We start from the raw sequence: 23239 nt of genomic DNA on the forward strand, positions 1-23239 counted from the left end.
GGTCAGTGCTAGAGTACTTGCTCTGCACACACGAGGTCTTGGGTTCAGCTTTCAGCGTGAAAGGGGGCAGCAGGGTACAGAGTTGACCTGGAGACTACGGTCAGCACACACCCCCTTTGTCTTTGTTTTTAGATTAGGGTGGTTGGGCAGGTGGTTTAGATTAAGTGGGCCTCAGTAGATAAATCGCTATGCAATTTGCAAGGGCAGGTCACCTGTTCAGTTGCCGTTTCAGACTGTCATCTTTACAGCAGGTTGATGGCTTATGAGGTTTGGATGGAGCGTGCCGACTTCCTATATGACTGTGGGTCTGCCTGGCCTCATTCTGCAGTCCACGTCTGTTTAAACATGTGGCATGCCTATCTCTGTGAAAACACATAGTGCAAATAAACCACCATCACTTCTGATGCTGGGGGGCTCCTTTGTAGCATGATGAACAAAGCAACGAGGAGTGCCAAACCTTAGCGCACAGCAGCATCACCTGGAGACCTGGACGCATATTTGGAAGCTCCACCCCAAAGCTTTTGATTGAATTTATAGGATCCCAACTGATAATCTGCATGGCTAGGAATCCCCATATGATTCAAATTGGGAATGATCAGAAATTTTAGTTTCAAAGGCACTGTAGCGCCCCCCCCCCAAAACTGCCTCTTAAACTTTACTGGATCAAGTGTTCTGATGAGGTAGTTTAAACATCCCAGCCTAGGGACACCTGGGAAACAATGTGAAGAGAGAAACCATCTAACATACTATGAGATCAGTTTTAAACTCCTGTGCTGTGTTTTAAACCTACTGTCTGAACAGCTGCCAAGCAATGCCGTTTGCCTCCTTTCACTTGGTCTGAACCTCTTCCAATTGTGATGGTGGATAGATAGTAGTGGTGACCATTATGTTTGAGCTGCCGTTTGTTTTTTGAGACAAGATCTCATGAAACCCAGGCTGCCTTCAAACTTGCTATTAGCTGAGGCTGACATTGAGCTCCCAATCCTCCTGCCTCCACCTTCTGTGGGCTCGGTTTACAGTTGTGCTCCGTCACAGCCTGCTATGTTGTTTGAGTTTGAAATCTCAGTTGGTGACCCCACCAGTATGGCAGAGATATTGAGTGCCCAGGCTGTATGGTGACCGTCCAGGATTCTGAAGTCCGGGGCTCAGCCAAGGAAGCTACCCCCACACTTATGTCTCTACTACCTTGGAGGTGCCGACCCAACCAGGGTTACTTAATCCCTGCTATTACCCGAGTGCTTAGTGACCTGGTACATCCTTGGCACATCTGATTGGAGTTCCTTTGGGCAGATTTTTCCACCTGAGGCAGCAGCTTGGAGTAGCCATCTGCTGTGACCTTCCTGGGGTCTCTTGTCTAAAGCCTGCCTGTAGACTCCTGGGCTATGGCGGCTTCCTGCCAGGAGAAACTGGGACTGCACTTTATTCCATAATTGAGTACAGGATTGACATCACTAGAGTACCTTGCCTGTCTGATTCCATTTCATATTATTAAAAACAGAGACTTGGAACTTTTATTTTTTTTTATAAAAAATTTATTGAGATGATGTAATTATAGGTTTTTCTTTAAAAATTATTTGCAACTCACTGGCCCTGAGAAAAGGCATTTTTTTTTTGTTTTTTTTTTTCTTTTTTGTTACATTCATTTGATTCAGTCCCTTATAAACCCCACACCTCATAAACAAGAGATTAGAAACTAAACAACAACAAAAATTCATTCTAGATTCATCTGGCTTGCAGGTGGGTGCAGTTGCAAAGGGCAATCTTCAGGAGAGTGTTCACTTGCGAGGGGGAGAGGCAGGGAGTTTGCAGCTGTTTAGTGTTGATGCAGATGGGGCCAAAAGAGTACTGGGTTAGTTCCCTGTGCCTTGTTGATGGGCAGGACTCCTGGCTGTTCCTCTGTGTTCCTGCCCTACTGGCCTTCCTGAGTCACTCAATTTAGGTTTCTGGTCAGAAGAGGAGCAGGCTGAGCTCCAGCTAGCACCGAGTGACTGGGCAGTGAAAGCCACCCTTTGCATCTTTAGTTTCTTTGCTGGGGATGGATCCAGTGGGGGTTTAAACCTGTATTACTTTCTAACTGGATTCTAAGCACTTAGGTTGGAGCCCGATCCTGATTCTGTTCATGTCACGCTGTCTGCTCCCAGGGTAAGTGACATGACCTCTCTCAGGTTCCCTTCTGCCAACAACAGTGGATGTGCCAAAATGCATTTATGGTTGGATCCTGGAGACATAGTGGCCACTCAGTCCTCTCCTAGCCATCTAGATGTCAGCTGAAGTGACATTCTTATCTGGACAAGGTATTAGTGTGAAAAGATGCTGGACCAGAGGGTTTTGAATGTGCTAGGGAAAGGGGGAAAACCCCATCAGCCTGTACACTGTCCTGTTCTTTTCTTATGAAGACTCTTTTCAAAAAAAAAAGTGGGGGGAGATATGGAACATGAGTGACACTATGTTTGGTGGTCACCAAGTTGCTTTGGCTCAAGAGGATCTGAGAGAAGTTACTGTCAATATCTCACCAGCTAGCACTGTTTTTTTCTGATGGAGACCTGAAGACAGCCTGGCCAAGGACACAGGACAGAGAATTCCAGGACCTAAGTGACAATGCCCACCCTTCTCACAGCAATGCTGTCTTGCAAATTCCTTCCCTGACCCAACCCAGGAGAGCCACAGAAAAGGCCACCTACTCATCTGACACATGAGCTTTTAGTTTAGTTCCATCACCTCTTGAACTTACTGTTGAGATAGAAATCACGGTGGATGGAAAAAACCAACCAAACAAACAAACAAAACCCCCCAAAACCAAAGAGCCCCTGTAGTGGCGTTCTCTCCAAGGTGTGAGTGACTGAATCTGTACCCTGAGTACTGCAATCCTGGTGACAACACTGGCCAGGCCTTCTCTCCAAAAACAAATGAGGACTTTTGCAGTTAAGAGAACCAAAGTAAAATCATCACTGTGAATACCAGGCAGGAAATAAAGGTGGCACCGTCATGGGCATATCTAATGTCAGTGTCGGAAGCTGTCGTCCTGAGCCTTACATACTCCTCAGGGAACAAAGGAATTTCCTTCCACAGTTTATCTGGAAGATTCTTTGGGCAGATAGAGACTGGGTTTTACACGTGAGCAAAGCGGCCAGAACGAGGTGTCTCTCATTTCAGTCATACACAGGACCTCTGTCAAAACCAAAACCAAAACCTGCCACCCTCTCTCTCTAGCTCAACCCAGGGACTCATAGAACATAAGAATTTGGCTTAATCTCCCCACTTGAGATAGGTACCAGTCATTTTAGAGGTCAAGGGAAAAAAGTATACCCTGCTTCAAGAAACACGGCATGTGAGTCCCATCACCACCCATGAACACTAAGTCCAAACCTCTCACCCAGAAGGTCACTGACCTCTTTGAAGGCAGATGGGGGAGGCACTCGGGAGTCACTGCAAGACTAAAGCAGCCCGGTCAGCTCAATTCCAGTGTCTGTGAACTACGGTCCATCTACACATCTGTGAGCTGATGTCTGGTGAGTAAGTAAGGCCCAAAGAGAAATGCCTGTCTATTCCTAGCCTCTATGTGCCCCGCACAGGAACAGTTGGTTGGAGGGTGGCTCTGCTCTGGCAGCTTCACCTGTGTACTGCTTCTGGTTGGGCACACATATCCCCAGGAGGGCTGGGAGACGCTCACTTAATGGTGTGGAAGAGACAAAGGAAAGACAAGGGGTGGTTTATAAGGCAGGCCTCACCATCTGCGTTTAAAAACACTATAGTTTAAAGAGTATCTTTAGATGGCTAAAAAGGAGTGGGGGAGAAAGCTGGGCATGGTGGTGCACATCTTTAATCCCAGAACTTGGGAGGCAGAGGCAGACAGATCTTTGAGTTCGAAGCCAGCTGGTCTATAAAGCAAATTTCAGTAGCTACAGAGAAACCATGTCTTGAAACACCAACAAAACAAAACAACAAAACCCCAAACCCCCACTAAAACAGCTGTCTAAAAATCTCTGCTATCAAAAGTCCTAAGGCATAGTATTACCCTCATCTTGGAAGATACTACGGACTTTATGCCAAGGTGAAAAAAAAAAGCCACAAATACATCTTCTTGAAATACAGCAATGACAGGAGGAGAAATGAATGAATCTGAGGGATTTCCTGTCTTGTGCCGGTTGAGCAAAGACCGGCTGTGCTAAGTCTGCACTCCAGAGTCCTCCCTTATGTGTGGTCTATGTTCAGTAAGGACCAGCAAGGAAAAACAAAAAAAGGCTGGGGCTTGGAGTGGGGGTGGTGGCAATGAAACTGACCACTCTGCTTTCTCACCAGCCTTCACAACTTGTTCCTCACAGCAGAGAAGCTCTGCCTAGTTCCTGGAGCACTAGGCCTGTGTGAGCTTCTCGTATTTTCCCACTTTGCAGCATTTCCAGGATAATCCCAAAATGCCAGGGCCCTCCACATCATTTGTCCAGCCTCTGGCCTATCTTATGACCAGACCTCCCACTGATCTTTCTGGAATACAGCAGCATTTATGAGGTGTTTGGCCTCCCTCAGATGCCCAAGGCCACTGGCTGTGTGCTGATGGCCCAGAACAGCTGGGCCAATGTTTACTTTAGGTGCTAGTGAGGCCAGGTCTGCTAAAAGGCATGTGACATTGAACAGCAGGCAGAGGAGGCAGAAGGAGGGGTAGAATGAGTGAGAGAAGGGGGGCGAGAGGGAGACGGAGACGGAGACCTCTTTCATGTTTTGCAAGTATCTTTTCTTTTTTCTTCTCATCCAAGACCCGACTGCAACAGGACAAACCTGATCTGTGTGGCAGGAAAAAGAGGGGCCTGATCCCTTCTGCAAGTCTCTTTCCTGACCAGCTGAGCTGGCTGTACTTCGGGAGATTTGCAAAAATAAAAATAAAAAAAATAGATATATAATAGATATATTTCCATAGGAAAACAACATGTGATGTCTTCCCCTGTATGAACGATGAATAGTCAAACTGCATGTTCTTAAAAACAAAAAACAAAACCCCCAAAAACAAAACCAGAAACACCATGGGACTAACAGCAGGTGCGGGGTGGGGTGAGGCGTTACAGACAAGAGGTCCAAAGGAGAAGCAAGTGTGACATGTGAGTCTCAGGCTTGTGCCCTCTGCCAGAATTCCAGCCCCGCCATTGCTGGGTGGTTTGTCTAAGGTGCTCTGGGTCCCTCTCGGTCTGCGAGAGAAGTGTTCCTGCCATTCCTGGGCCTCTTCCTTCTTAGCCACACCCAGCTCCATCACACCTCTAATGGTCCCTGTGCGCAGGGTTCATTTTGGCCAGCCGGTGAGGCCGTGGTGGGTCCCCTTAGCATTCGTCCTCTTGGTACGATTGTTCATCTAGCTCCTGAGACTCGAGGTGCTCTAGACGGTCTGTCCGGCCGCTCATGATTTCATCTGGGGTTTTCATGAACCTTTGGAGCAGGAAATGAAAGCGTCAGAAGAGTCTATTCCCAAAGATACCCTCCCTCTCCACTCCAACCCCCAGAGCAACATAACACGGAGCTGGGGACCCACTGAACCTACACACCGGTGCTACCTCGGCATAGATTAGGGAAAGGTTCCTTTCTTACCCTTCTGAAAGGTGACAAGATGACCATGACAAGTTGAGGGGACTATGAGAAGACAGCTCCTTTTGGAGATAGGGGTGTGTTATTGCTGGTTTGGTGCCTTACTGCTGGATTGTAGGTCAGAACCTGGGTACTACTTATTGTCTGTTTCTTAGCTTTAAAGATTATGTGTGTGGTGTATGTACACACGTGTGGATGAACCCCACTGTGCAGAGGACCAACAGGACATCAGGTATGCCACCCTGTCACTTTCTGCCTTAGTCCTATGAGACGACTGGGGGCCAGCCAGGCCTGGTGACCCACCTGTCTCTGCTCTCCACAGAGCTGGGGTTACAGGTGTGTGCACAGTCTCATCTGGCTTTGTCTGAGTGCTGGGGACTTGAACTCAGGTCCTTATGCTTGCCCGGTGGAGCCTTCTCTTCATCCCTGAGTTAGACTTTTATAAAGACCCACCAGAGTTCTACATCTGCTCCCACTCCAGTCTGAGGACTCAGGGAATAGTATTCAAAACTTGACTTGAACTCAAGGGATGCTATTAGATGTTAACTGGATACTTTTTACCAACGGGCAGCTTAGGGAGGGAGGTCTCTGAAAATCAGGAAAGCGAGAAGGATCTGTGTCCACCATCTATCTGAACTGTCAGAAAGGACTTCCCTTTAGCACGCCCCCTTCTGTTGTAGCTGGAGTGTGCAGCAAGCCTCACATTCTTAGTCACTGTGTGTCACTTGGAATAGCACCAATGTCATGTTCTGACTATTGTTTGCACAGTGCAGGGAGGAAGCTTGGTTGCAAATGTCCCATCTTTTCCTGGATGGCGGGGGACGGACGACGACTCCGCAGTCGACACTTTCCCCTCTTCCTATGCCCTGCCCCAAGCCTATGAACAACCTTCAAACACGTTTCCTCTCATCATCCCACCAGGTCAGAGATGCAGTCTTTGATCCATCTGCCATTACCCCCACCGAAACACTTACTTTCCCACTGTTCACTTCCGTTAACTCACCACTCCTGCCCGCTAGTCCTGACAGAAACCATGGCTTGTGCCCTTTTGCAAATTTTCAACATTGTTCTGATCTGGAACCTTCTGGATCCCTTCCAGAGGTGCTTATCGGTACAAGTCCACACTGCAGTCTACCTAAACATCCTGAAACATACCGACCATGCCCTGCCTTCCGTGGATTACAGGGGAGTCATGGACTAATAAGCCATCGTTTTGTGCAGTTTGGCTTCCGCTCTAATAGCACGCTCCCTTTCTCGTGCTCAGAGCCCCTCACTGGATGTTAGGGGACCTGCCTCGTCTACCGACACTCCTTTCTGCTGGAGACTGCTAAGTTCCCTGGGCAGTGCACATCACAGTGCCTGCTGCTTGTCTCTACTTCCATCTTCTTGCTAAAACTTCTCCCTCAACACCTGAAGTTGCTAAAGATCCAGGCCAACTTTACAGTTCACACTGGATTCGGCTTTCAGAACTGCCCCTTCTTCAGGCCACTCTGATATTCCATACCAGGACAGTCAATAAACACTTATTGAAACTCTCCCTAATTTATACACAAGGTTAAATAGATCAGAAGGCTCATCTCCTAGGAGTTACGGTTTACTTGTGGTGAGGAACGCTTCACGCATATTTTTGTTTTAAGATTATTTATTTTTAATTTTAGATGCAAATGGTGTTTTGCCTGCATGTGTGTCTGGGTGAGGTTGTCTGATCCCCCAGAACTGGAGTCATGGACAGTTGTGAGCGGCCATGTGGGTGCTGGGAATTGAACTCAGGTCCTCTGGAAGAACAGCCAGTGATCTTAACCACTGAGCCATCTCTCCAGCCTCCACACATGTTATTATGCTATACTATTCACAATTACTAAGGCTGTTTTAAAGATTTATTTTTATATATGTATATGTCCTGCCTGAGTTTATGTGTGCCCTGTGCATGCAGGAGCCTGAAGAGGCCAGAAGAGAGCACCGGATACCCTGGCAATGGAGTTACAAGTAGGTGTGAGCCATCACGTGGGTGCTGGGAACGGAACCTGGGGCTTTTACAAAAGCACTAACCGCTCTTAACTGCTCTTAACCTTTCCAGCCCCATACATACTATTAAAAATGGACATTACAGTGTGCTGGAGGAAAGGCAACTCAGGAGTTGGTGGAAAAGGGTGTCTATGTCTGACTGAGCATTTCAGAGGGCCCTGTAATAGTCAACTGGATGTAGCCTCGAAGGTGTGCATATGTGAAAAATTAAGGGGATACACATGCCTGGCAGAGGAACTGGAATGCTACTCCCTTTCTGTCATATACCTCATGAATACGCTTGTCACAGACTTCAACCTGAGGCAGGCTAGCTGCATACCCTGGGAACTGCAGCTGCCAGGCTTCGGGCCCTCAACAAACACAGAAGTGGACAGGGACAGTGCTGCAGAGCCAGTAGACAGAGCAGCTCAGTAACCGACCTGGCTATAGAAAGAATCAGAGATGACGCCAGCTCCGAGATTAGTTAAACCAGTGGTGGTTAACTGACGAGAACAGAGCGTTCTGGGTGGGATTCCTCAGCCGCCGACACCCGCCTTGCAGAAACCATGTCTGAGGCGCTAATATGCGGTTAGTGGGAGCATCATACAAGAATCTCTGAAATTCCAGGACAGTATTCAGAGCTACATTTAAGACTAATGACTGAGGTGACAAAAGTTGAGTGCAGTGGGAATCCAGTCATCTAGGACAAAAGAACGGGGAGCTGAAAATTTGGGGTGAAGGATGAAGGAAAGGTGTGAACTGAGCCAGAGGCAGGGAGGGCTCTTCTGTATTTATTCTTTTCTGCTGGGTTTCCTCAGCAGCATTCTCCTGTTCTTTTGAAGATGAGTGTGGTTGTTACCGTTCTCCACTCCATCTCAGTGCTAACGGCTGGCTTACTTGCTCTCCTGCTGAGACAGCACTGCTCACACGCAGTGGCCGTTTCCTACCTATACACGGATGGTTCTAAACCCACATCTCCAGGCAGCCCCATCTGCTGCTCTTTCTGTCCTATTGGCCCAAACCTATAACCCGAGGTCCTCTCTGCTCGCCGATCCTGCTTCCTCCCCCCACCCTGTCAGTGACCAATGGTGTCAGGGTTCCACCTATGCCAACCTCAGTGGCCCTTTAGACCTTTCCTTCTATTCTACTTCTGGGAATCACAAGCTCCATGGTAACCGAAACAGCTGGAAACCATTAGCTAAGGGGAATCAGAAAAGGGGAGGGCTACCTATTGCAGTGGCCTTCACGCCTCTCTAGCCAGGATGCATTTGCAAGACGTACAATTCGAGGCACCTGTCAGGCCAGCAAGAGTTCAGTTCCCACCCACACAGAAGGGGACACAGTGGCATATGTTTAGTAATCCCAACTGCTGGGAGGTAGTGATAGGTAGATCCCTGGAGGTCCTTAGCAAGCCCAAGCCAGTGAGCCTCATCTCAAAAACCAAGGTGCATAGGTCATGAGAAATGGCATCAGAGGTTGCCCCCGGGGCTGTATATGCATGTGCACACATATGAATACATACATGTAAACAAAATCATTATGAATTAGCTCGTCACTCTTCTTGACGAGCTATAATTTGGTATTTCCAACTCCACCATATTGATTGTCTATTTCATTTAAAAGAAAACAAAAAACAAACAAACAAACAAACAAAAAAACAGGCCGTTGCTGACCAATGACACCCACACAGTGACTCACTATGGGTCATGACCTGAAGCTTGTCAAAGCAGCTTCCAGGTTTGGTGACCTGGAAGCCGCAGTTTAATCCTTCATTCTGTGATCAACAATAGTTCTTCTGATTGCTCCCTTAACTCCACCAGACTCTGGTGTCTGACAGCGCTATTTGGTCACTATGTTATTTTAAACGTGAGTCAGAATTCACTTAGCTTTGGCTTTCATATAGGACAGACTTAAGCAAAAGGAATGATTTTTTTTTTTTAAACCTTAAATCCTAACAAAGCAGCACCCGGTTTCCAATTGCCAGTATCTGCAATAATGGCTTTGGGTCTCAGCTACGCATGTCAGAGTTCTTAACCGTCTCCCTCCTCCCTCTTATGTAAAGAAAATCATATCCTCCCAAAAGAAGGAAAGGGAAAAGAGGAAGTGCTACCTGAACAAAAGCCTTTGTCCGGGCTCCTTCCTGATAATGTTTAGTTTGTAGTAGTGGCGCAGCGCTCTGGACATTTTCTCATAGGTCATGTTTGTTCTGTTCTGTTTGTTCAAAGGAGGAAGGGAGAGGGGGGAAGCACAAAGACACAATGAAATGAACCACAGAAAAGGCACCAGGCAGCTATTAAAATAAAGGCAGTTGAGTCGCCACTCCACATGGCCTCACCGGCCTGGGAACTCCACTTGCTGGTCAGTCAACCACTTTCTGCTGCCTCACAGCCTCTCAGCCACTGTGGCCGAGGGCCCCTCCTAAACAGAACTGCCCCCTTTAAGAGCTAACCAACCTAGCGCATCCCACTGGGACTGCGTTCATTTCCTTCTCCTGAGACGGTTCCTAGCTTCCTCTATCATGGGTGGGAGACAGGTGGCCCGTCCTTCGTGGCCCGCATCACCTACAGTTTCTTTTTTGTTGCAATGACTTTTTCACACTTGTCCCTGGTCATCATTGTTGATGGGCAGTGCCCAGAAGGTCCCTCAGTGACTCATGCTCTCAGATGTCTGTTTATGGGTGCTCAACATATTTGTCCACGGCCCTTAGCTGGTCTTTCTCAGCTGGGAAAGGGCTCAGGCTGCCTTCTTAAGAAGCTTGAGGCTCATCTGTGCCACCTCACTGTCCCCCCACACCCCCAGCTTGGTCCTAGGTCTCCTGACGTGTCAACTGGCCTGGCCACAGTTCTCTCCTTTTCATATCTGCACATTTAAACGTCTTCCTCACTATAAAGGACTATGTTTTGAATTCCACTTCCTCTTCCTACTTTGGAAAACTGTGGGGGCAGACTTTTTGCACCTCTTGCTCGTAAAGGGGCTGTTTTATAATCAGAACGTGTTTTCCATGCAGAAATGGACTTTTGTGTAAAGGGGAGTTTCCAACTGATGGGGACAGAAGTGACACTTCCCAAAGGTCCCCTGTGAGTCATACAGCTCTCACTACTTCCCTATTCCCCAGTACCTAAGGACAACAGGGGTGGCAGGTCCAGGTCAAGGGGAGTGGCGCTGCAGGGCAGGGGTGGAGGGGGAACACAGTCTACTGAACTGAGCTTGGCTGAGTTAATGGGCGCTGGATAAGGTAGCACATGGAAAAAGGCATTTTTAATCATTTCCTTCCTTCACAACTACCTAATTGTTTGTCCAGTAAGGAACAAACCAAATAATCATGGGCAGACTTGGGAGGCAGAAAAGACAGTTACCCTCCAACTCGGGGATGAAGACTATTTTGGCACCAGCTTTCCCAACAAACATTTGGCCTTTTTACCTTATGGTTTCCCCACAGGCGAGCCAGTCCATTGGGATCCACTATCCGGAATATTTTGGATTCCTTGTCTTCCCATCGGATGAAGTTTTCGTACCGGCTGTCGGAGAGCAACTGATAGACATAATCCCAAAGCAGTCTACAGTCTACAGAGGAAAAGGGAGAGTGCTGTTGACAAGGATTTTTATGGAGGCAGTCACAAGATTCAGAAAAGGGGCTTGTAACCACAGCTTGGGCCTGGTTTTGACTGACTGTCTTATTTCCCCATTTCACAGATGAGATGGGTCTAGAGAGAGCCTGTGAGCTCCTGTTTGACCTCTGACCCAGGGAGACTCGATGCTGACTGAGGCCACTGCCTCTATATGAGGACCAAGGAGGAGAAAAAGGCTTGTTCAAGCCGTGACAAAGCTTGAAGTTGAGCTAGCCCATCTGATGGATGAGGAACCAGGCTGAACCTGCAAATGAATAAATAGGTTTTGACAGCGGGCTACAAAATGGTTAGAAGGACAAATGGTGGAAAGAGAGTCTTCAAGTGTGTATGTGAGCGTGCATGCATCTGTCTGTCTGTCTGTGGGAGCCAGAGGTTGATACAAGTGTCTTCCCCAATCATTCTTTATCTTATGGCTTTTAAAACTTCTCCTGGGGTAGTGTGTGTGGTGTATGGGCATACTTGTACACGCTAGGAAGCCAGAGTATGTAGCATACGTGTACACACTAGGAAGCAAGCAGACACTGGGTATCTTCACCTATCATTCTCCACCTTCCTGCCTTGAGCCAGGGTCTCACTGAACCTGTGTTTTGGATAGGATGGCTGGCCAGCAAGCTCTTAGGCTCTATCAATACCCACTATCCTCCCTGAATTCTGGGGCCACAGCCATGTATGGCTATGTCTGACTTTCACATGATGCTAGGGATTCAAACTTGGGTCTTCTTGTTTGCACAGCAAACACCCACTTAGTGCTCTCTCCAGCCTCTTCATCTGTTATTCATTCATTCGTTTTATTTTTGAGACAAGGTCTCTCAATGAACAGGAATCTAGATTGGCTGGTCCTCAAGCTCCAGAAATCCTCCTGCCTCTGTCTCCCCAGAGCTGGGTTTGCAGATAGGCACTTTCATATCTGGCTTCTTATGTGAGTCTTGGGGGGTCACTATCAGGTCTCCATGCTTACATGGCAAACACTTTACCCACTGACTCATTTCCCCGAGCCCAGAAAGAAAAATCTCGACGTTCTAATGAGAACAGTGTGATAAAAAGTTAAGAGATTAGGGTTTAAAGATTATTCTGTAGTTGGCAGGAGATGCTGAATGGCTAGAGGAAGACAGGGGCTGAAAAGAAAGCAATAAATGAAAAAAAAAAAAAACGACGGGAAATGAAAAACTGTGTGGCTTGGGGATGTTGGCTATGGGGACTGTGGCTAGCATCTTAAAAAAGAAATACAAGTATTCTCATTAAATCATCCTTTGGAGGTCTTTCAAGTTGCTTTATCATAAGGGAATCATGGTGGAAAGGAATTTGGTGTAAGAAAGTCATTTCTCATGTGCAGAACTGGTACCCGATTATGTGGTCAGGCAGCAAACATACAGCAGATGACCCAGCACTGTGCTCAGCCCAGGGTTTTGGCTCTGGATCCCTGGCTTTCTGAGTCCATGTTGTAAAGGTACCTAGTCTGTTCTCCAGCTCAGCCCAATAGGTTAAGCAGAGGCAGACACGCACCTTCCAGGTACTGCTGATGTTGGACTGGCACTGGCTAAAAGTAGACGGCGCCTTTTCCCAACACTTACTGCATGGTTCCAGGAGGTTAACCAGATGGCTATTAACAGCAGACCAATGACTGAATGCACTTCTTATTTATTGATGTGTATGTGTATTTACCTGTGTGAATAACTACATTTCATGCATGCAGGATCCCAGAGAGGCCAGGAGATGCCCAGAGGCATTGGATCCCCCAGAATCAGAGTTACAGATGGTTGTGAGCTGCCATGTGGGTGCTGGGAACCGAACCTGGGGTCTTTGCAAGAAGAACACGCACTCCTCCCCAGCTTTTCAGCCCCTGTTAGTGCCTTTGGAAAAGACAGCTATAAAAGATCCCTTTCGGAACACTTCTCCAACGCTGGTGGGAGTGCCAACTTGTACAGCTACTTTGGAAATCAGTATGGCTACTCCTCAAGAAAATGGGAATGAGTCTACCACAAGATCCAGCAATTCTATTCCTAGGCGTATACCCCAAAGAAGCACATTCATACAACAAAGTCATCTGTTCAACCATGTTCATAGCAGCATTGTTTGTAATAGCCAGAAACTGGAAGCAGCCTAGATGCCCCTCAACCGAAGAATGGATAGAGAAAATGTGGTGCATTTACACAATGGAGTACTACTCAGTAGAAAAAAAACAATGGAATCTTGAAATTTGCAGGAAAATGGATGGAACTAGAAGAAACCATTCTGAGCGAGGTAACCCAATCCCAAAAAGACAAATATGATCTGTACTCACTCATATGTGGATTTTAGACATAGAGTAAAGGATTACCAGCCTACAATCCACACTGCCAGAGAAGCTAATAAACAAGGAGGACCCTAAAAGAGACAAACTTTGTCCCCTGGAGAAAGGGAAAGGGTCAAGATCCCCTGAGCAAATTGAGAGCACGGGAAGAGGGGGGAGGGAGCTATGAGAATGAGAAGGGAAGAAGAGGAAGGATGCAGAGGTCATGAGGGAGCAGAAAGGCTGAGTCAGGTGTAGATTAGAAGAAAGGACATGTGATAGGTAGGGTTTTAGTTGGGGAGGTGGTAGAGGAGTAAGGGAGAGAGAAGGGCACTGGGATCGTCATGTAAATCAATCTTGTTTCTAATTCAATTAAAAATGATAAAAAAAAAGAGATCCCTTTCATAGCTATCTGTGAGGACACTGCAAGAAGACATTATCTACTGAGGAGAAAGCGCACTCAACAGTGGTCTCAGAGCTGCTGCTGCTCTGTCTGTGAGACATCTCCTTTCTTTGTCCTTCCCCTCTCTCCTCTCGGCCACTTCCTGCTTTTTCCTCTGAGGGCTGAGATGACAGGAACACAGCACCACATTTGGCTAATTCCCACCGTTCATAAGTCATCTTGTGACATTCTGTTTCAGAAGCCCGAATGGACTAAGACAAGACCAGAGCTGTGGCTCCCTTGTCCGGGTTTGGTGCCACAAATGGCAAATGGCAGGCACATTTGAATTTTCTATAGTCTCACCCAACTGGAAAACGTCTCCCCGAACCAAGCACTTTCACATAAAATGCCATTCAGTGAGGAGAAGCAAAGGTGTGCACACAGTCCCCTTCTGCATACCCGAGTGGTAACAAGTGTGTGTGTGTGTGTGTGTGTGTGTGTGTGCGCACACACACACAGGTCAGAAATCACCCTTGCATTTTCAATTGCCACCCACTATATATTTTAAAACACGGTCTTCCATTGAACCCGAAACCCACTGATTAGGTAGACTGATTGGCCAGTATGTCCCAGAATCCTCCTGCCTTCATTTACCCAGTAATAGGATCACAGGTGTACATCTCCAAGCCTGGATCTAGTGTGTCCATGGTACTAAGGTTAACAAAAGGTAACCACTGTTCTCTGGGCTCCAGTCCTCCGGCAGAGTCCAAACTTAGAATGGCCGGCTCTTCTGACCTCCATCCCCACCTGCACAGGGATTTCCTATTTCACCCTCTTTCTTTTAGTATCATGGCACATTCCTAGTATCCTAAAACTATACAGTGTCCCTCGGATTATTTCTTCAGCTAAAGGTTTACCCAGCCCCGGATTTCATGCTAGTCTTTTCTCAGGCATCACATTGGGTTCCAGAACGTGAATGCATGATGTGCCCAATAGATGGCCACTGTGGGGCAGGGCTGGCCAGACAACAGGCTTCACTTGTACGCTTCAAGAACATTTGTATATTGCAACTTTTTTTTCCCTTTCATAAATTCGAAAGTAACCCCAAACAAGCTTCCAATTGATCACTTTAAGTGACATTTAATCCAGCAAAGCCAACATTAGCTGCGTAATAAAAACATTGACATTCAAGACACTCTGAATTACTCAGCTGCTAACGGAAGCAGCAGGGGAATTTCATGGCAGAAAGCAGTTGCTTCAAGCTCAGAGTGCAAGTGGCTTTTATAACACTATTGATTTCTGTTTCTTTAAAAAAATTATACCTAGATGATAAAAATAACTGTCTGACCACACAGCCATGTTCTCTCTTATTTACTACTGAAGTATAAGCTGACTTATTTCTGTTTCCAATATTTCTTAAGTAAAAGGCACCTCTCCTTGTTCTCCAGAGCTTCTGGATACTATTAGCAGAGACCACCTGAGATTTTCTAGATACTCCATGTTTGTACAGATGTACTTTGATCGATGGTAAAAATGTTGCAATACAATAAATAAGTTCCACTAAATTCTAAAAACACAGGCCCATGAATTGAACATGCATGCATATTATTTTTCAAACACAAGTTATTTAAAGAGATGGTGGCGAGTGTTAAGTGTCAGCTTGACAGAATATGGAGTCACCTGGAAGATGGACCTCTGGGCATGTGTATGAGGATTGTCTCAATCGAGTTAACTGAGATGGGAAGACCTGCCCACTGTGGGTGGTGCTATCCCCTAAGTGGGCTCCTGGACTACATGAGCAGAGAAAGAGAGCCAAGCACCAAAAACGCTTTCATTCCTTTCTGTTCCCTGATCCTAGATGTGATGCAACCAGCTGCTTCGAGCCCTCCTCCACCTTCACTTCCCACCATGATGTGCTTTCCCTTGAGCCCTGAGCCAGAATAAACCCTTTCTCTTTTCAAATTGCTTTTGTCAGAGTGTTTCTTCAGAGCAAAGGGGAAAGAAACTAAGACAAGGGTCTTTTTTTCCATATAAGGACATTCAAGTATTTTTAAGAAATGGCCATCAGTTGGGTCATCTCTTCTGTAAGAGGAAGTTTATGGAATGGATTATCTCAGATAAAGCTACTTTCCAACTGCAGGAACAGTTCCCTGTTTCCTGATGGGTGAGGTACCCGGTCATCCGCCTCTGAGAAGCATTGTACAAATCCCTTCCTGTGGTTAGGGAGAAACATTTTACTCCCACGTCTGTCTCCTACTAGAGACATTGTATAAACTCACAGAACAGAGACTGTAGAAAGACCGGCAATTCACACATAGCCGATATGGCTTCTAAAAAAAATAAAATAAAAAAATCACCGTTAGAAAGAAACCAATGTTTAAAAATTATGAGTAGGCAGGTCAAATTATAGACACAGGGAATGTGCAACAATGGAGAATAATTTAACTTACCAGAAAGTTTCTAAGAAAGTTATTTTATGTTGTTTTACTGGCTCAAATATAATTTTAAGTGACAGTCTGTGAACCCTGTCAGTACCACGGGTTTAAGTATACATTACCCATGCATGGGACAAAGATGAGTGTCTCTGGTTAAGTTTCAAAAACTGATGATCTCAAAACTGCTAAGTCTATTCAACGTTCAGCAAAGTGCCAGCTAACTTGGGACAGTCACTGTTCTGAGCTGAGGGGTGAATTTTCCATCCTAAGGGGAATCTGGCAAAGTCCAGACACACTTCCAGTTGTTATAGCTGGGATGGATGGAGGTGTTTTTGGCTAAGGCTGCACAGGACAAGTCCGAATGGCAAAGCACTCTTTGGCCTAAATGTCAAGAGTATGGAAGTTGGGGTGCTCTGCTCACAGGAACACAGGTTAGGGCATGAAGGGGACCATCTGTCATCCAGACACTCTTCCCTCCTTCTGGGCTCTGTCAGCTGTTGCCCAGAAGTAGAGTCTACAAACCCAGCGCTGCCAACTGTGTGCCGATATGCAGACATGTGCTTACAACTGCTTATTCTTTGCTGTGGTGCAGGAAAACAGAAACCGTGGGCGCACAGTGGCATGCTTGGGGGTGTGTGGTGGGGACAGACACCGGGAACAACCCTGATGCTGCTAGGCTTCCTGTGGCTGCAAACAAGAGGGCTCCTCCCCCTTTGGTTAGTTATGCAGCAGGAAGAAGGGACTCTGAACTCAAACTGACACCTCATGGGGATGCAGCCTGCAGCAGAGCCTAGCAGTATCTTGTCATTGCTTTGTACAGGTGGCTTCAGCCTCTGGATTTATATTCAGGGACAGCAGAGAGGAGGGACCATGGGGTAACAGGCACTCAGAGACTTAAATAAATGAAAATTTCCCATCTTCCCAAGCCCCATTTGCCCTCAGTCATTGTGCTGTTGCTATTCTTTTTTTTTTTTTTCTTTTCAAAACACCACCCAGAACATTCCTTCTCTCTAGAACTCTTTGATTTCATACTGAAAACAGAGTGCAGAGCCTCAGCCAGAATGTGAGAAGTCAGAACCACTTGGAACATTCCAGATAGAGTGAATGGTCCCCCCGCCCCCCTGCCCCGCTCACTCCTCTAAAAGGGACACCAGGCAAAATGTAGGGGACAGAGGACACAGACACAAATCCCGAAGGAAGTGGGGGCGTGAATTTGGAGGGTTGCATTTTGTCGCTTTGTGGGTTTGCATCACTTGATACCTTGCCACCTGCCAGTGCTGGTGTCAGCACGGGATAGAGCCCTGTGCTGGCTGGGCCTGGGGTGCTCCGCCAAGTGCTCCTCACTCTTTGACCCACAGTGAGCTAGGTTGACAGCTCCGCAGTGAGCAGAGAAGGGACGCTGAGCTGTGGGCACTAAGCCACTTGTGCGATATACTCCCCTGTTGTTTTACTATCAATCAAAACTGCTCAGAAACAGGCAGTGTCCCAGTGTTACATATAACAAAGGAGACAAGCCTGGAGTAGTAAGCCCTTATCTGGTACCCAAGAACTGCATTCCATTCTGCTAACAGCAAAGTCCAGGCGAAAACACAGATCTATCCTGCTTTCCTGGGGATGCCCTGGCTCTTTAGACTAGCTCTTACCAAGAGAGAGCTGAGGGCTTCAGAGGCTCAGTCCCTGAGATGGTGCAGAAGAGGGTTGCTCTTTCCATGGGATCCTCTGGCTGATAGAAACATCCCACAACCCTGTCCTCTGAACTCATACCAGACATTAAAGCTGGGGAATGATTTGTCCCCTCATTTTTATGACTTTTTATTTTATTTATTTTTGGTCTTGAAGGCTACTCCCGAGGCTCATCTACAAAGGGGGAAAAAATCCAAAGTCTCATTTGAAGTTCCTCACACTCCAAATTTCTGGGAAAGAAATGGAGAAGGCAAATGGGCGGCTGGAGTACAGTGTGTGTCCTCTACTGCCCCGGGGTCTCGGAGGCCAGGCCTCCCACCGCTGTCCCTAAGTTTTCTTTTCTTTCCCCACTTTTATTGAAAGTAGATTTGTTTTCCTCACATAAATCCTGATCACACACCCCCACTCTTCCATTTCTCCCCATCTTCCTGCCCATCCAGATCCATCCCCCTTTCTGACTCTCTTTAGAAAACAAACAGGCTTCCAGGAGATAATACTAAAATAAGATAAAACAAAATTTAACATGTTGGAATTGGACAAAACGAACAAACAAACAGAAGTAAAAGAGACCAAGACAAAGCACAAAAATCAGGGACCCACTCATTCACACACTCAGGAATCCCATAAAAACACTAAACAGGACGCCATACTATATATGCAGAGGTCCTGCTGCAGACCTGTGCAGGCTGCCTCGGTCTGTGAGTTCATTTGTGTATTATTCTGTTGACTCGGAGGGTCTTGTTTTCTTGGTGTTTATCATCCCCTCGGGCTCTTATACTCTTTTCACCTCCTCTGCTGCAAAGGCTGGGGGTAGGGGGTGGGTTCCCTGAGCTCTAAGGGGAGGGATTTGATGGAGACATTCCGTCTAGGGCTGAGTGTCCTAAGGTCTGTCACTCCACATATAGTTTGGCTGTGGTCTCTCTATTGCTTCCATCTGGCTGTTCTCTGATGACGGCTGAGCAAGGCTCTGATCAATGAGTATAGTAGAATGTCATCAGCAGTCATTTTATTTATTGCTACTTAGTTTTTTTAAAGACCGGTAGTATTTTATCATCCGTGGGCTAGCTAGTCTCTGATTTTTGGTCACTCAAGCGGTGTCAGGTATTGGTTTTGTGGAATGGGCCTTCAGTTAAATCTTAAAGGCAGGGCACCATTGTCCTGGGTTTGTGGCTGGCTGAGTGCTTACATTTCTCTTTTGGTAGCCTGAAGAGTACCTTGCTGTGCTAAAGACGCTAGCACACAGGGGTGAGGGCTGAGACACCAGCTTGACTTCTTCTTACTCAATGAGTGTCTGTTATCTTCAGCAATGGGGGCCAGTGTATGGAGAACAATCCAGAGTCTTGGCACCAGCCTGGGTTGTTGGGGGATTCTCATGGGACCACTTGTGCCAAGAACTCAATTAGGTCTAACCCAATCCTGGTACTAGATAGAAGCTTCATTTGGTGACAAAAGATGGCCAACTGGAACTAGGTCCCCTCCATTATTTTGGTAATTTCACTTAGACAGCTTTCACATATGTATGTATTTTAGGGAACTTCTACTGATGAGGTTTCCATACTAGCCCCAAATGACCCATAATTTTAGGGTTCTCTCCCGTATCTCCCCTTTTTTCCCTCTGGAGACTTTCTGAGTTGAGCTTCTGTGAACAAATAACTCTTCCAGTGAATTAAGTCAAATCATGAAAGTACATTCTTTGGGCCCGTGATGAGCGCAATAGGAGGCTCATGGCTCCCCAGTCAGAATCTTCTTGCTTATGTTAAAAATGGACTCTTGCAGGTAAGCATTTCTTCAAGCCCCCTATAGATCTAAGGACCTGAAAGACTGCCGTGAAGTCTGTTAGTGGGGAGCTGGGAGTGAGCGGATCCTGAAATGGGAGGGAATTCTAAGTCTTAGTTGGCTGTGGGATCAATAATCCAACTGACCAATGGCGGCCTGAAAGAAGTTCAAGTCTTACAAGATTGGGAGACTGCAGCAAAAGGTGTGAGATACACACAAGAAAGGACACACTCGGCCATTGTGGGTCAGGGGCTTTGGCTAAAATCCCCACCCTTGTGTAGCCAATGACGCTGGAGGTGGTGGTTCAGGCCTATAAACTCAGCATGCAGAGGGCTGAGGACAGCATGGGCTGCCCTGTCTCAAACAAACAAACAAACAAACAAACAAACAAACAGTGGAATATAAGACAAATGTCAAATTACCAGTGAACTTGTTCTTGGCAGATATTTAGATTACGGACAAGGAAGGGACAAAAGGAAAATATACTTAAGAGAAAATCAAAATGACTTAATTTAAAATATTTTAAAAGGGTTGGGTGTTGGTGGCACACACTTTTAATCCCAGCACTCGGGAGGCAGGGGCAGGTGGTCTCTGTGAGTTCAAGGTCAGCCTGGTCTACAGAGCGAGTTCTAGGACAGGCTCCAAAACAATACAGAGAAACCCTGTCTCAAAAAACCAAATACATATATATACACACACACACACACACACACACACACACACACACACACACACACACACACACACACACACACACACGATTCATCTGAGCCCAATGAGATGGTGTCTACCAGCAATCCCAGATCTAAGGAAGTTGAGGCAGGAGGACCAGAAGTTCAAGGCAGCCCTGAGTTTTTCACCTAGAACAAAGTCTCACACATAGAAAATACAGGATAATTTTTAAATAAATGGACAAACGTGTGACTACAAATAGAAATGTGCAAAGACTCTTGTTACTGAGCTGTATTTTATTTTATGTGAATGATGCTATTGCAATTGCTCTGTATTGTTCTCCAACCACAGCCTGCAGTCCTGAGCTTGTCCACTCGGTTACATCATTTGGTATTGTTCTTTTCCCGTGCCTCTGACATGCCTCTTCACCTAAAGGCAAGTGTTTCCTTGCCAGCAAGGCTGTGCTTCCTCAGCCTACATCATGTCTGAGGTTCTCAGCATGCTGACTGTTCATGGGAACAGTGACAGGGAGTTCGGGGCACCCCACTTTCTATGTACAGGCCAATTGGTAAATATTTAAGAATTTGTGGCCATAGGCTCTAGGGAGCAACTCAACTGTATTCGTGCTTGGGTTGTGGTTTGAAAGCAGACATAGACAATCATTTAATAAAAGCGTAGCTGTCCCCAATAAACTCATTTAGAAAATCAGGTGGTGTCTGGAGCTGGCCAAGGCTTCCAACCCTTGTTGGGACTCTTTGGGTAGAAGGAAACAGTACTTGAGGTGGGATGGGGACACAGGCTTGAGGCTGCATTACTGATCTCAGTCTACCCGGGAAGGCACTTCTAGTGAACTCATCTAGTCCTAAGAAGGGACTCCAAACCAGACAACATGGTGCACATCCATCCACAGGGGACACTTTCCAAGACCTGCAGTGGATCCCTGGAACCATGGTTCTGAATCAATACACACTCAACATACAGGGTTATTTTTTCTTATATGTGCATGCCTAGGATGGTGTTTGCTTCATCAATTACATACAGGACACCAACAAAGTAATCAGTAATTAAAGATTGCAGTTGCAATGCCACTTCAAAGTGAATTATTTAAAATAGTCAATTTCCAGAATTTTCCATGTAATATAACTGGATCTGCAGCTAAAGGGTGGGGGCTACTATACATACTGGGAACTTATGCCCAGCACCATGCTATGTCAATATCATCAGCCTATAGCTAGGTACTTGTGGCCAATGCACAAACTCACTGGCTGGAAGCAGACCACAAGCCTTCTTCCGTATGTGGGAAAAAGTTGGAGGAGACTGACAGATACTTCCCACTAGCTTCCCCAAACCCTTCCTGAAGACAGGCAGACAGTGGGAAATACGGAAGGAAAGAAGCCTAATGTTATACAAACCATGGACAGGTCAACACAAACAGGACCCAGGAATCTGTCCTGTGAAATGTTCTACCAGCAATTTTCTGACTTCTTAAACTAGTCTTGTACATGTTATATAGACATGCTACCTCTGAGGTACACTCCCAGCACCCCAACATGTAATTTTCAAAATAAAAATCACGTTATATTTAAATAGACTTAACTTGTATTTAATCCATCAATTTTCTTTTTCAGAAGAGTTTGTATAAAAGTGATTTTTCAATCATCTCACAGACTTGAGCTCATGGCCTCATGTCTCTACTGGAAATAGGAGAGAACACGGGTCTTTCAATCTCGTTTTCTCCAACTAGAATGGCCTCCTTTTCTTTACTCGCCCTATTTTAAGCGGTATTTTTATTTAATTATTAAAAAATTGTATTTTGAGACGAGGTCTCACTATGTTAACCAGGCTGGTCATGAGCCCATAGAGATCTGTCTGCCTCTGCCTCCCGAGTGCTGGGGTTAAAGGCGGATCCTCCACACCCTGCCCCTTGAGCATCCTTCTAAGCTGATCTGAAAGGCAGCCTGGACCTCCACTTTTATAGTGAATGTACGCGGCTCTCTCATGTCAAAGACTGAGTCTTATGCCTCTGGGAACTCCCACCCTGCAAGAGCGAAGTTCAGAGCCCTCTTTTTTAGGTGTCTGGATGCCTACCTCCTCCTACCCCCAAGCCAATCATATCTGAACGGTGAGAATCTGGACTTGTGGTTTGCTCCACATTGGCAAGTAGTGTTTCTGTCTACACCCTCCAGCTAAGTTACTCATCAGGGTGACACTTGGCAGCACTTTCATTTCTTCCTGTGCTGTGCTCAATTAAAGGGCTCCAAGGAACTATGTTTTCTCATCTAACAGCAGCTTTGCAGACATCTAAGGGCGTCCATGGCTGCTCAGGAGGCAGAACCTTACAGTATAAACGGCAGCAACTCACAGAAGTAGACCTTCAATAAACAGATTCGCTTTTACTAAGATCTTAGGAGTCCAGATAGACAGAGGGTTGAGGGAGACAGGTAGGGGCACCCTCCAAAGGGGCAAAGGAGTGTGGGGCTGTCAGTCACCTCTGCAGAGGGCTGGAGGATCAAGACTCACTGTCAGATTGCAGAGCAGGAAGAGACCCCCACCTGATCCCGCATTTTACCCCTGAGAAAGGCAATGCCTGCCAGTTAAAAGGCTTCACCTGGAATTACTTAGAAATTTTACAGTATTTACAAAGATTATAACTCAAATGAACACATATTTGTATGGGAACTCAATCATACTGTAGGAAAGAATGCGTTGTCTCTGGAAGATCTGGCCTTAAGATTATCTTCTAGAACGTTCTGTCTTCCTAGAGCCAAGGAAAAGCAGAGACCAGCTTGAAGTGTTCTCAAGACAAAGCATCTGTGGATAC

The 23239-nt window shown here is 46.4% G+C and overlaps 1 protein-coding gene across 3 annotated transcripts in view; it reads right to left on the bottom strand.

The window, feature by feature from the left end:
* Positions 1-1543: 1543 nt before the first annotated feature.
* Positions 1544-23239, bottom strand: part of Etv6 (ETS variant transcription factor 6) — a 236640-nt gene continuing 214944 nt past the window's right edge. For 2 of the 3 annotated variants that reach the window (XM_027429868.2, XM_027429867.2), the window contains exons 6-8: positions 10994-11136; positions 9683-9783; positions 1544-5412 (exon numbers count right to left, since the gene is read on the bottom strand). In XM_027429868.2, the coding sequence (XP_027285669.1) occupies positions 5307-5412; positions 9683-9783; positions 10994-11136 (350 nt within the window). In that variant the 3' untranslated portion in view covers positions 1544-5306. The remainder of the gene's footprint in view (positions 5413-9682; positions 9784-10993; positions 11137-23239) is intronic. The other variant, XM_035448458.1, reaches the window with a different exon arrangement.

This window comes from Cricetulus griseus, chromosome 8, assembly GCF_003668045.3.
Source record: "Cricetulus griseus strain 17A/GY chromosome 8, alternate assembly CriGri-PICRH-1.0, whole genome shotgun sequence".
Taxonomy (NCBI): Eukaryota; Metazoa; Chordata; class Mammalia; order Rodentia; family Cricetidae; genus Cricetulus; species Cricetulus griseus.